The 15,406-nt window shown below is 35.1% G+C and overlaps 1 protein-coding gene across 2 annotated transcripts in view; it reads right to left on the bottom strand.

Annotated features, from left to right (window-relative positions):
• ITGBL1 (integrin subunit beta like 1) overlaps window positions 1-15,406 on the bottom strand; it is a 127,128-nt gene that overhangs the window by 50,760 nt on the left and 60,962 nt on the right. For both annotated transcript variants that reach the window (XM_074535676.1, XM_005487264.4), the window contains 2 exons: window positions 15,011-15,151; window positions 10,539-10,685 (listed from right to left, as the gene is read on the bottom strand). In XM_074535676.1, coding sequence (XP_074391777.1) covers window positions 10,539-10,685; window positions 15,011-15,151 — 288 coding nt within the window. The remainder of the gene's footprint in view (window positions 1-10,538; window positions 10,686-15,010; window positions 15,152-15,406) is intronic.

The raw sequence follows: 15,406 nt of genomic DNA, 5'->3' as shown, positions 1-15,406 counted from the left end.
ATCAGAAAAAAATATGCTTTTGCAAGATACTGGGTTTTTTTCCCTCATAAATCATATATTGATCACTATGTAGGTTCACACCAAAAAAGCAGACTCTGAAAGTAATATAGGAGAAGTTCAGCTTAAATATCAAATTCAGTTGATTTGAATTCAGCATTTGCTAAATGTATTAAGTTCTAAAAGTTTGTTTAAAGAAATATGGACTTTTTTCCTTAATGGGAAACCCTACATACTTTAAAAATTAGATTAAATTACTTATTAAATTACCTTTATAGTGTTCTGACCCTTAGAAATACCTGTATCGCTAACGTACCAGTCAGTGCTTCATGCAAAGTTGGCAAACAGCACTTGGGAATTTAATAAAGCAAAACATAACTATTGATATAAATATGCAAGTCTATTTTTGACTACCAGAAAAATAAAGTCAGCTTAGCTTTTTTTACCTTTCTTCCAAATAGAATATAAAGATTTTTTTAATCTTTGTCCCTATGTGCTTCAAATACCCTACTGATGTGCAGTTACCATGGGTCATTTTGTAACATAAGTAAATCATAGCAAAATACTTGCAGAAAAATAGGGAACTCCTCAAACAAGAAATTATGAAACAGATAAGCAAGTAAGCATTGATTAGGTTAGAACCTTGTCAGGTTTAAATCGAGTTAAGAAAGAGGGTGGTGTTTCATTTTTCCCACAGAATGTTGGACCTCCAAAATTATTCTATCAAGTCCAGATTTCCTTTCCAAAAAGCAGATCCTAGAAAAACATGACATGGTATTCACCAACAGTCTGAATGTTTGCAATTCTTAACAGTTTTTAGCTTAAAAATTGGTTTTATTTGAATTTTCAGGATCTTTCAGGCATTTTAAGTAAAAATTTTCATAAGCACAAAGTAAGGCAGGAATCAAATTACTCAGTCAGCCTAGGAGCCTATTAATCATTTATCATACTATACAAAAACCATTTTGGGTCAGAACCGATCGATTTATTTTACAGAAGTTGCTGCCTTGAAGGCACAGAGCAGATAACAGGTTCAGAGTAAGCGGTGGGTCCTTGACATTGTGTACTGGAAACTCCTTTCTGTCACCTTTTCCTGAAGGCCTCCTAGCTACCACACCAACCTCAGTGCAGAAAGAAATTCAATCTTCATGAGAATAACCACAGTATTTGACAGATGTCTCTTTACTCGTGAATTAAATTGGTCTGGGACAGTTCCCTGGCACTGAGGCCAGCTGGCATGGAAGAAATGGCATCTGTACTATCAAAGCATCTTCCATGAAGGCAGCCTCATCCAGACTGCCTACTGGGACCAGCCACTATTCCTCATCAATTCCTGAGCTGCTATCAGGAATTTTTTTGAGAGAATCCTAGCTAGCACAGGGCAAAAGTGGCCCAGTGGCTGCTCTATCAATCCAGCTTTAGACAAGCATGTTTCAGTGCCTTGGGGTGATCCACAGAGCTATTTAACTTACTAGTAAAGATGTCACTGCCAAGGCAGCTCAAAGCACTATAAAATGACAAGTATCCAGGAAAAGGACTTTTATCTGCATGTCAACAGCAGAGGTTCCTTGCTCCAGTAGACTTCTATTACCTTTATTTATACTGTAGTAGGACATTATATTTGGGGTAAATAATTTGGTAAATTAAAATGATTCATAGAACCCAAATGCAGGCATCTAAAGGTTAGCCTGATAGTAATTCTTTTCAGGACAGTAGGATAAAATATGAATTACGACAATTCACATTGTAGTAACACAGAAATATAGAAGAAATGGGAAAATAATTTCTGATTTAGAAATACAATCATTCCACCAAAATCAAAGGCTGAAGTATCATATTTTTATGTCTAGTTAAATTTAAGATGAACCTCACCCAGAACATTCTTCTGTGTTTGCAATAGCTAGCATCTATTTACCATGATGACTTGACTCTGTTGTGCATACACAAGTGCATTTCCAAATGCCAGTTGACTCATGCACTAATATTTCAATATACATACATTTCTTATGGTGATGAGTAAATATTTTGGACAACACAAACAATCTCAGTTTTTGCTGCATCGTACAACTTCATGACTATACAGGAGATATTTGTTCTAGTGAACAAGCTGTGAAATCTAATCAGCTCTTGCATAAGCACATGCACACATCTCAATTGCTTCTTTTTTCCAGCAGAGATTTTTTTGGAATATCTCCTCTTACTATGATTTAACTAAGAACACTTGATATACCAAAGTCAAGAGAGAAGGTACTTATAGGTACTTCCATTTTAAATAGTTATGTCACTTGCACAAATGCAAAATTAACTTGCATCTATGTCTCATGTTGTATGCATTACAAAAGCATTCATTCTTAAAATTACCCTTGCACATTGCAATGAATAATTTTTTCGTCAGTGTGAATGATTCCCGTATCTCTGAAAGTACTCAAGACATTCATAAAGCCTGACTTCTGGTCAGACACCTCTTTCTGAAGTGAACCAAAATAGGATGACAATTTGGAGCAGCAAAAATCTAAGCTCCTTTAAAAATTATTATAAATTTTAATTGGTTATATCTTCATTGACTGGAATGCATAGCTTACAGTCTACCTCCTTAAAATCAGTTTAATATATAAAAAGCAAATGTATTTCATATATGTTATTCATCCTTCAGCAGAAACAAAAGAAACTTCAAATCTCTGACTGTCAGGATTTAGTGCTTAAGAGCATGCAGTTTCTCTGTCCAGCCTTGACAATAATATATTTGTTTTCTAGGCTCTTACAAGCATGTACCATCCATCAGAGGCCTTGATGTGTTGTGGGTCTATCTGCAGCTCACTATCTAATCAAATGAAAGAGAGCAGAATGTAGATTTAGAGGAAGTCTAGCATAAATGAGTGTCAGTCCAGTCTTTGATTAGGTAATAGCAATTATGATAATTACAGCAATCCTCTACTGGAAAACATTCTAAAATTGCCAGCCTGTAGCAAAGTGCAGCACTTACAAGAATCCACTTATTTCTGAACATTTTTAATCCTAACCATGTTCTTTCAGTTGTAAACAGCATAATTTGTCTTGCTAATTTAAGACAGAGATCTAGTACAAATATTAATATATAGGTAAATATATATTAATATATAGGTGAATTCTTCTAAAATATAGCAATCGTCTACATTTGTAAATCTCACTAGAATACAAATAGAACAAGCATTAAAAATTTAACCCAAATTCACACATAGTATTAGGGAAAACTATTATTTCTCACACACTGTTTTTCTGGATAACAATTTCAATATTGAGACTTTTGTATTAGACAAGAAATAGGTAAATATTATAGGGGGGGAATATGATTTCCCCCCCTCAGTTTGCATTCTGCATCATGTTTCCCACCCTGCTAAAGAAATCAAGTTCAAACAATTTGGAAAAAACACCTCAAAAAAAAAAGGCCAACTACGTCAAAGATTCACTAACAACTACTGAATAATGACTTTTAGAGTAGCAAACGAGAGTCACACCAATTGAAATGGGGAAATAATGGTAAAGAAAATTAATCAAGACTGGGATATGGAAGACACTGCACACAGAAGACAGCTAGCTGTCAGAAAGGCAGTCCTGGCCTTCAAGGTCTCTCACAGATGTCTTCATTCACAGATGTCATTTCACAGATGAAAGAGGTCCTTGTTGGAGAAAGAATTATGATCAGGAGAACAAGAATGATGAAGACATCATACGCAAGAAGAATTTTGCAAAGTGTCCAGAGGTGGTAGCATTTCAGAGGCACTGACTGAGAAAACAAGAGGTATTTTTCATGTTGTCAGTGGTCAGTGCTTACAGCCATCAGAAAAACACTTTAGCAGTTAAGTCTGCTACTCGATAGACTTTTTGCCATTGGTACCCTAACCATTCTTACCCTTCAGATTAACCTTACCTAAACAAGTGCTTCCAAATACACTCCAATAGGCATACGGTTGGAAAAAAAAACATGTAAACTGGGTTCTGATTAGCAAGGCCTCCAACCTTGAGGCATTCTCCAGCTCTAAGACTGCAAAGCTTCTTTTAAATCCTTTCTTGATCAGGTGGTCTGTAGCAGACACCTAGCACACTCATAATAAGTAATTACATATTAATATGTCACAGATGAATAATCAGATATATCATATGTAAATAATTGATCTGGCCTCCTGAATATTCCATTTAAACATCAGAAGGTTTTTTTGTCCTCTACTGCCTCATTTACTGGCGAGGATAAAATGAAATACATTTTAATGAAAACACACTATATTGAAAAAGGGCATGCTAAATTAATGTTGGTGAGCTGGCATCTGTGGTTGTTACTCTACCAGCCAATGACGCCACGGTTTAAAGATTCCTTTCTTATACTGGGCTTTTACCCCATAACCTTTATTCCTAAGTATTATCCTAAACCAGAAAAATTATTTTTCCTCAATTCTTTACTGATTTTCAAAATTCTTACCATGGAAACAAGTGAGAAAATTCAGAACAGTAAAAAATTCTATTATTACAGAATTACCACATACTTGTAATATCACCTGCATCTCTGAGACAGACACTTTCCAATACACCCTGCTTCTCCCAGAACAGATTAAGAAAGCGTCTATGCAGATAAAAAGTACTTCAGGAACCATTTTTTTACTACTGAATTATAAGCACTGCCAGTAAGGGTTCACCAAAAAAATTAAATGTTCTTCCTTTAGTTCCTCTGTCCCTACTTGATGTTTCCCAAAAATACAACAGTATAAGGCAAAAACAACAGCAAGGAGTGCTATAGATGGGTCACAAATAAGTACCTTTCTCTACAGAGAAAAACTGAAGTGATGAGCTCCTGAGCACTTTCTGATTAAAAAAAAAAAAAAGGGGAAAAAAAATTAAAATTTTGAAGCTTTCCTAACAAAGACAGCTTCCAGAAGATCCTCCTTCAATTTAGAGAGAAAGGCTCAAACAGAGCCTGAATCAGAGAAGCTGTTTAAAATCAGTGATCTAAACTATTGATATACAAATGTAAAAGGAGTGGGATCCAACTATTTATTTCTATTTTTTCCTTGGACTTCAACAGACAACAAGTGGGGTGCAAAGTGCCAGTCCAGCATATAAGAGTATTCCAAATTGTATGACAAATGCTGTTACACCAGCTCATTCAGCATTAAAGTAATAGCACAGCAAGAGTGCCTCTCTGCTTGAAGCACACAGATGTAGAAGAGCTCGATCTCAAAGTTGATGAGATGAAAGCTAGAGATGTGACACATGACTTGAATTTCTGTTCTTGTTACTCCAGCTGATAATGCTACTTGCTGCTAGGCTGTCGACTATAGTGCTTTAATTAAGACCTCCTTCAGAATGCAGGGGTCATGCAAAATGAATGAAAACAGCATGCCAAATTCAGAGATGATGTACATTAGAGTAATTAACACTTCAATTAAACAGCACAATTTGCATAATAAGGGGCTGCAGTAAAGAGCTAGTAGCAGGGGTAGTAACCTAGATTTTACCTTAGGATTGTTTACACTTTTCTGCTCTGACCCCATCCTGTCATGTAGAAAGCACAGTGAATTATTCAAATAGCAACTTCCACTATCATCTCTCATTACTGAGTCAACAAGCCATAAGCTTCAGAAGCAATGTTTTTCTGCAAGTGTCTAATAGAAACAGGAAATTTCTTTTGTTTATCAATTTTGGCAATGCCATACTAGAGGGAGACCCCAAAGTCCTTAACTAATAACTGCACTTAGAACAAAAGAACCAAAACTGTAACATTATAGAACTATACTCAATGAGGTTCCAGTGGTAATGGGGCAGAACAAGTTCTCATGATGTGACACATGCCACCATCAGCCTTTCTACCTTTTTAAGGCATCCTACCCAGCTGTAGGGACTTGCCTGTTGTAGAGATGAAAAGATCAGGCTTCCACATTACAGTTTGCATCTATTTAAAAATCTTGAATATATATTGAATGATGTCATTTAAAGGTTTATAGGAAGCTATAGTAGTTAATGATCCAACCCAAAATTATTCACAAGCTGCATATTTAATGTCATCTTTTCCATGAGTCATGTAAAACTTCACAAAGGTCAGAAGACAGTTGTACAGTTATACCTGGTTTTAGGCAGCTATTTAGCACATTATATTTATCTAGGTTCCATCCACTCTCGTCACTGCACACATAGGATTATCGCATGTGTGTTTCTCTTTCCTTCTGTTTATACTATCCATTTTGCATCAACTGGAATCTACCACAGTTGATACAACAATTTGTATGCAATGAGACATTTGAGAGCAGCACAAACTGTGTATCATACAAAAAGACACAGGAGATGCTCCAGAAAAGGATTAATTCTTTGCAGCAAGCACTGGCCAATGGCTCTGCTCCGTGGAGTCACCTCTGACCTTTGCTTTCAGACTTCAGGAGAGGCTATCTGGCCAGACTGGCAATAGCATTACAGAACACAAGGGACTGAGTCACTGTCTTAGCTCACCACAAGGAATCTTTAAGAATGCATTGAACACTGTTGCTCTTCCACTAAGATAATCAAAATCTATTAATTTTAAATAGAGAAAAAAGGACAAAGGTATTGCTGTTGGTAAACTTTCAAAATGACACACAATTTTTGAATGAATGATTTAGTATTTTGAAAATGGGGCTTAGGGGCCTTTTCAAGAACAACAGAAATCTTTTATGCAAAGAATCAAAAAATCCCTTCACTTTTCAGTTAGCCCATGCTAGAACATAAGTGTAAGGAGGAATTTCACCAATAAAGAAATAGTTTCATTTTCTCCATGTGACAAATAAATAAAAGCAATTTTAGAGAAGATATTTAAATGCTAAAATGCCAATAAGAATATTTTTCAGTTATCTGGCTTTGTAAATCTGCCATGGAATGGCTGCATTCACCAAGGGTAAGTGAGGAAAACAAGATTCTTTTTTAAAAAAACCCCTCTCATCTATTATTCTCAAAACCTACTCTTTTTATTTTCAATTCTCTTCCTAAAGGCTTTTTTATTAAAACTATTTTTAAATCTGCTTTGTACCTGAAGGGAAAACTCAAGTGAGTGATGTGCATTTTAGAGAAAATGGTTTGTCTTTTCCCTTAATCCTGACAAAAATATAGTACCTCTTTATTTCAAACCATAATGATTTCTTGGTATGTCTTTTCCTTTATGTCTGACACTGGTCTTGATGTGCAGTGTGTTCTTAAAAGTAACAGATTTCACTGTGAAAAAAGTGAAAGTTTTACATCTAAGCTAAAAGTCACGGAGCAAGTTAAAAAAAAAAAAAACAAAACAACACTCTTGGGAATTAGAGTATAGAAGGAATTCTTCACTTTATATGAATGATGATGCCTAGAATCACTCCTCACCCTCAAAAGACTTTTGCAGAGAAAGTAATTTTTGGAAAGTACTTAATAGGTTTTTATTCCCAAAATTTTCTTGTAATTTTCTTTCACCTAATACATAGTCTTGTACATGATATAGACAACCTGACTGATGTAATAAAGAGAATTTATAATTGCTCTGCCTTTACAACACCATTTCAGCATGTAGACATTTTCCTTTGCTACTCAGCATGTCAATAGAAGTTTTCTCTCTCCTTCAACCAATGGAGCAGCTAAGAAATATAAGACTACTGTGTAATACCTTTCTGGCAGCCTCTCTAATATCCCCACATGCTGAGCAGCACCCATGAAACAGCTTGCTATTCTTGTGAGTGGGGAAAATCAGGAAGGGAATTACAGTCTGAAAACAAAGGTCATTTCATCTACCCTCAGAAGAGCAAAATATAGAGTGAGAAATCATAATTTATTGCATTTTATAGGAAGTGATTACCTAATTGTGTTCCTCCTAACCTCTTTTCAGTTCTCTATAATTTGTAATACAACTTTTATATACGCCTGATACATTAAAGGTTATGATACATTAAAGGTTACAAACCCCCATTTTCTTTCACTGTTCTTTCTTTTCTATACCTTTTTTCCTCTTGCCGAGATACATGACTGATAGTTAAGGGAATATGGGATTCTCAAAATCTGGGTGGGATGTGCCAATTCTCTTAGTTCCCATTGCTATAAACAACAAAAGCATCTAAATCTAAAAACAAAAGGTACAGATGAACAGAAAACATTCTTTAAGGGCACAATATGTGGCAAAATCATAAAGTCATGCACCTGCATCTCTGAGAATTCTGTTGTGTATTCTATTCCATACAGGAACTGCCTTACCAAAAAATCCCACTAAATAAGGACATTAAGTACTCAACTTCTTTGGCAGTACAGTGGATTACTGACCTGGGCAAGGATAACTGTTGTTGTACCATCATTTTCAAATGGAAAAGGCAAAATCTCCTTTTCCTTTTCAGACTCTCCTCATCACACAATCCTCTCTCAGGACATCAGAAAAATTGGGGATATTTTTACAATTCTATGGCATTCCCACTCCTGAAGACTTGAAATCAATTGTGTTTGATTGGAAAACCTTATTTTGATTCATCTGCTCGTACCACACTTCTTCCCATGACAGGTAGTGGGATTTCCGAATGGCACCAAATTTAACTATGCAAGTCCAATGACAATTTTTCATAGGAACTAACTCCTACTTTAGCAGTTCAGAAATGTTCTTACACTTTTCTTTTATTCAAAGTATCATGGAAAGAGGGGAAATTCAAGGAGTCTGGGGTAAAAAAAAATACACTGTCTAGTAAAACAAATATGAGTAGAACAAAACATCTTCCCAATGTCTTAAACAAAATTGTTCATAGAAGTAAAACAAGATACTGCTTTCCATTTTTAAATGGAAATTTTCATGGGGAATTTTTTTTCAAGTCTGGAATTGCAGAATGACTTGTTCCTTCAATACAGCAGCTGTCTATCATATTATGTCCACCATCTGCATATGTGCCTTTTGCAGTCCTTGAACACCTTAGTGATCTCTTCTTGTTTGGAAGTCAAAGTTCATTGAAAGCCACTATCAATTAAGCCTTTTTTTTTTTTACTATAGACACTGCTTTTAAAAATTTTGACCAAGAGGTCACTCAAATTATTTCACCTGAAAATTATCTATTTCACTGCCAGGATCTCAACAGCAGAACACTGCCAACTTCATTAGGTGTTTATGCAGAAGGCCAAAAGGGTAGAATTGTCATCATTAATGTTAAAATCTTTACATTTACTCTTATTATATTTAATTTTAAAAATTCAATATTATATATTTATTCAAATTAAACTTCTTTTTATGATTTTTGTTCTTCCTCTGTCTTCACAGAGGACAATGCAACTAAATCATAGAACTGACTCCAAGCTCTCAAGATACACGACTTTTTGTGAAGCAGATGAAAGAAGAAATATTCAACATCCATAAGGACAATTAAAAAAAGATCCAGTATTAAAAACATTAAAAAAATAAATCAAAAGTCAACGCTCCTTTCTTTTAGTTATCATTCCTGCGAGCATGAAAAATAAAATGCAGTTAATTCTCTACAGATGCCCATTCTCCAACTAACTTGTAGCAAAAAATTCTCTTGCAAAATTTTAGCAGGAAAAGAGAGAGACAATTCATTAGAAAACTGCAGCTTAGCTAAGAAAAGAGCAAGCAACTGTCTGTTAATACATAGTTCTTTTAAGATACTCCTAATGCTACAGTTAGGAAGTAAATGAGCTGCTATACAATTACAGGGGGAAAATAGTACAATTATCACAGAAATAACTTGGATGAACAGCCTACAATTTCTGACTATGTTAGATAGTATTAGTGAAAGAATAAATCACAAATGAACTGACAGTAAGGGTCAAATGCAGTAATTCAAGAGAAGCTTTAGGCCTTTCCCAGAAAATACATAAATTCATAACAACTTCAATTACCAGTTCTGGAAATATTCTGTCTTGTATTTACTTTTCTCTCTTCTCTCTGCAGAAAACCACATTTCACACCGTGACAGAGGAAAATTAGCAGGTCCTTTTCCTTCTGAGAAAAATTGCTTGCAATGTATCTTTTAAGTGTGTGCAAGACTTAGTGTATATTTTTAGTCAAAGCTCTTGAAAAGGCTACAGTGTCACAAAGAAATGCTTTCAAATGAAAAGCCAACGGCCAACTAGCAAACTGTGCTGAAGCACGACTGTATTTTATGGAAGTCAGTCCTGCACTTAATGGGCAGTTTGTTAGAGTAAATCCAAACAGTCTTTATCACAATGGTGCCACAACATTTTACACAGGCTGAAAATCTCATGCTGCTTTTGTCAAAAAATGTGCAGACTAAATCCATATTTTTGATGTATCTTTATTCAAGACTTAACTATGGCAATCTTCAAAGCACCCTTGAAAACCTCCAAAATAAATGTTAAGACGTGTGAAATAAAATGCAAAGCAGGAAAAATAGGTGACCTCTGTATTCTTCTCCTCCCTCCTCCTAAATCACAAGTTATACAGGTGTGATTCATGCACAGTAAGCTAAGAAGGCACACATTTTTTCATTACTAGTAATGCTGGGCATCTATAAAAATTCTTTTAATGGAAGTACATTTAAAGGGCATGAAAATTCTTCCATAAATGTGCTTACCTCTTCCAGAGCAAGGTAAATTGGAATTTCCTTGACATTTCTTAGCACTTTCTTCAACTGACATTGGACACGAAGGTGGATGTTCACACCTTTTCCCAGTCCATCCTTCTTTACAGTCACATCGTCCACAATTACACTGTCCATGACCTTTATAATGAATACAATTCAAGATTAACCTCCATTCTGATGAGGTATAAAAAACTCTTAATTGGATGAACTTTATCACGGCTGGGGCTTCATTCAGTAATGAGACTAGCAAAAAATACAATCAATCCATTATACCTACTTTTGTTTCTGAAAATAGCACTGTCTACCATTCCATTTGAGCCATATTTCCCATTTCTGTTTTTTTCCTTAAGGGATGTTTAGCCACTCAGCACATGATCTAATGCAAAAGGGTGGAATAGAGATTAAAAATACACATTTTACCACCATTTGGAAATGTGGAATGTCATAAGGCAATATTTAATTTATTTTTATGCTGTTTTCTACCATGGTTGGAGCATATTCTCTAAGAAATATATCAATACCATCCTTTATCTACTTGCAATCAACATGATCCACTAGAGGCAATCATCGTCTCATAAATTCCAAGTCTCAAACCAGTGTCTTCTACTAAACAGTGAAATACCAATAATAAAGTTTTGAAATATTGGCCATTCTCATTTCAGTAGGACAATTAGATATGTTGTTTGGTATCTTACGGCATGTCTGAGACTATTCCCTGCACATATATTTCCTTCATATAAAAGCAAACATATGCAATTTGTCTTGAGCTTTTCTCAAGAAAAACTAAAAAAAAAAAGATAATTGTCCTTCTCTCTCTTTATGCTCTTTGCAAAAAGCATTGAGATTCTGGCAATGCAAAATGTTCCTAAGAAAAGTCTGAGAATCAGCAAAAAAAAAATCCCTTGCCATAAAATCAATTATCTATTTTCATGAGCTCAGACAGCAGTTTAGATCTCTCACAATTTTCACATAGTCGTCATTCATTGGACACATGACCAAAGCATTGCTCCAATGTCCATTTTTCTATCCATGTTCTTCTTGAAAACCATAGTAACAGAGGTTTATATCTCTTTTTAACCATATTTGCCCTTTAGTACCAATTTATAAAACATATTTGTTTATTAGCTCACAAGGAGAAAATGGGAGGAAGCAGCCATTCTAGGAGTCATCAGATTACTTCCCAAAATGCAAGTCTTATTAATTGCACAAAATAACTAATGTAAAGAAAAGTTGTTTTCCTTGAAAAGCATTATAGGCTTCCTCTTGTTTAGAGGATGAGTTTAGATTAGATTACAAGGAAGAAATTCTTTACTGTGGGGATGGTGAGGCTCTGGAACAAGCTGCCTGGATGCCCACCCCTGGAAATATTCAAGGGATGCCTGGATGGGGATTTGAGCAACCCAGTCTACTGGAGGGTATCCCTGCAGAGGAGGAGTCCCTGGTAGTGGTTGAAACCACATGATTTTTAAGGTTTCTTCCAACACAAATCATTCTCTGATCCCATAATTCTTTCCTTTGCCTTCATGTGTACCTGCTGACAGGTTATGAATGGGATTTATGACCCCTGACCCAGAGAGATACTTATGGGAGGATTAGGTACTTTCATACAATAGTTTCTTTGTTAAAGCCACAGCAAAAGAACTAATGAAATGTGACCAGACAAATTTTCTTAATGGAAGCATGTTTTCTTTCTGTGTCAATTCATGACAGTTATTATCTCTTTAAATGAACATGATCACTTTAATGTCAAGAAGACTTCTGAAAGACAATAGTTCAGGAACATTCTGAATGGCACTTCAGTTGTTAAAAGAAGGCATCCAGTAGTCAGTACTATATACTGTGAAATAAAGTCACCTCAAGCCATATGAAGCTTCTGCAGGGAGCTGCCCTCGTGTGATATTAAATCCTCACATCAGGGCTGTCAATTCCTGTTATTTGTATTTTATTGAATAAACATAGAATTTCATTCAGTCACAGTGAAGCTCTTTACACGAAAACAGGATTTCCTATCATTTCTCCATGCTACTCAGGACGAAGTGGTTCCCTGTCTCTACCTATTAGGTAGGCAGAACAAGACAAGAAATTTTTGTATAATCTCTTTTTGATGAAGGTTTTAAGAGAGATGGATTATTTTCCCTAATCTAACTAATCACTCTTGGATTCATCCCAAATCAATTTACAAATAATTGTGAGAAACAATGAGGTTATTTTTCAGATACACCTAATGTATGTACACTTCATGCAATGAATACTTATTTCATATAAGCAATTAAAAAACCTGTCCCACTACAATTCCTCTGCTAAATCTTTTATTTAATTGCAGATTCTGCCTGACTACTACAATAAACTAAAATTAAAACTTATGCATCTTTTCTATTTCTGAAACAGGACAAAACAGCAGGACTAGAAGATATTGTTAACACTGCTTCATGTGCAAATGGATTTTTTTGCAAATCTATTTTAGGAAAGTATACTTGGATGGCCAGCTAAAACTAAATTAGGATTTTCTAAAATATAATGGAAAGGAAATGCATAAAAATAATTAGTACTAAAATTTTTGATGAGGAGATGGAAAAACAAAATCATACTTGAGTTTTAGTCACTTCAAGAAGGCCATATGAGTCCTTCCTTTCATATCTAAGTTTTCTTCATTCACAATTATGTCTGTGTAACAAAGACCAATGTACCAGTCCTTAATCCAATGCCAAATGGCAAAGTCTTCCCCCAGTCTTATTTGTAACTGTCTGTACTTTCTTACAACCATTACCATCCTGGGCAGCAGCAGCTGCAAATGCAATATTGTCCAGGAAAGGGGAGTTCAAGCATGACTTTTTCAGTTTCACAGCACTAGTTTTAGATGACAAGGTTTGATTTAATTTAATTAGGTTTGAAACTCTTGTGTTCACTATTAACTATAGAATGCATTTACCTTGTTGATTTGTAGCTTTGCATTTCTTAGCTGATGCTGATATTTTGATCAGTCCCTGTGTGCTAGAATCCCTGACAGCAACACAGTGATACATTCAAAAACTGACAACCAACTCAATCTTCCTGCTGCTCTCATGACTTCGTGACTGCACACAGCTCTACATCATTCCAGTTTATTCATTAAATAAACCCTTAAATAAACATATAGTACCTGCAAGTGGTTGAACAGTAACTAGTAAATTAAGCCACTGAAGGTTTTTGGAAAAGCTTCTTTTCCCCCCATTTTATTACCTAGTGATTCCTCTAAATTTATTGAAAACAAAACAAAACAACCCAAGCCAAAACAACAACAAAAAAAAAACCAAAAAAAAACCAAAAAAACCAAAACACACACAAAAAAAGCCCCACAACTGTTGAGAAACATTTCACTTTTTAAACAGGCAAAGAAAAGGCTGACCATTTTATGTATCACGCTGGTTTCAGCTTTCTCTTTTACAGACAACTCCAATCATCTTTCTGTGGGACACATCTCACTCTAGGAATAGGATGAAATTATACCACATCATTATTGTCCTTGATGTGACTGCATTCTTCCTGTTATTAATTAGGCCAGACCATATTTCTACAGGATGCATTGAAGCTGACAACCTCCAATCTGTAAAGTCCCTTTGAAATCACATTCATTTGCTTTTGCAGAATTCCTGTGTGTACAAACTGCATGCTGTGTGTTGAACTAAGTCCTTCTCTCCTGCCTAGTATTAGTATCATTATTAGTATCCACAAAAAATTGCATGCAAGGTCTCTCTCAGAATCTCAGCCTTTGTTAGCTGATACATGGAACATCTAAACAGCAAAGCCATGGTTGGATGGATGGATGGATGGATGTAAACTGTTTTGATATGATGCTCTTAAGTCCAAGCAGAAGAAAAAGGAAGATGGATGTGTCTAAGATGTACAGTCTGGGATACAGCTGCAGAAGTGCAGCTAGCTGGGCCACATATTCATATTTTTCAAGTATTGATGCTCTACTTGGGCTCATGTCAATTTGTATTCTCAGGGGACTGTTTTTCATTGACTCATTATTTACTCTTCCTTTAATTTCTTCTTCTTGATTATCATCTATCTCTCTGTCATACAAAATGAAATAACAAACACAGTCTGATCTAATGAACTTTCAAATTCAAATTTTCCCCAAAAAGGATACACCTATATTTTAAATTTTCAACCATTATCCAATTCACATTAGGTTACACTGAACACAAGGATATTAGAAGAAACTAAAAGATTCTTCCTAAAATAATCTAATTTCTACAGAATTTTGTTACATGGCATGGAAAAAAATACATAATTATGTCTTTAATTTAAAAAGCCCCCTCCTGCCCCCCAAGCTTGGTATATTTTAAAATAGGAAAATGAGAACTGGAGCACTAGGGAAGAGGAAAATCAGACCAGTTGGAAGGTATTTTATAAAACTAAAAAAAAAAATTAATTTAATAAAACCAAAAACGTAAGTCCCCTTTACACACAAACCTTACCTGAACAGAAGTCATCAGAATATCTATCATACACTGCTTTGCAGTTTCTTTCATCACACTCACAAGTATCTCCATGAATATCGCCCCAGTCACCAGTTGGGTCCACATCATGGCATGTACATTCCCCACATACACAAGTGCCTAAAAACGTAAAAAAAAAAAAAAAAAAATTAAAAAAAAAAGAGATAGAAGATTAACTGTGTAATTTAGAGAACAGCACTTTGATTACAGGAATTTACACTTGTGAATTTTCAGCTCTCACAGAAATGCAATTTGAAAGCTGCAAGTGATAATCTTGAGTGTGTGGTCATCTTCTATAATTTGTAACCTTCTATGGTTATTAAGTAGCAATACTTTAAACAAAACAATTGGCTTCCTGTTCATGATTTTTTTTTG

Source organism: Zonotrichia albicollis, chromosome 2 (assembly GCF_047830755.1).
Source record: "Zonotrichia albicollis isolate bZonAlb1 chromosome 2, bZonAlb1.hap1, whole genome shotgun sequence".
NCBI classification, from domain to species: domain Eukaryota; kingdom Metazoa; phylum Chordata; class Aves; order Passeriformes; family Passerellidae; genus Zonotrichia; species Zonotrichia albicollis.
This window is presented reverse-complemented; position numbering and strand designations above follow the sequence as displayed.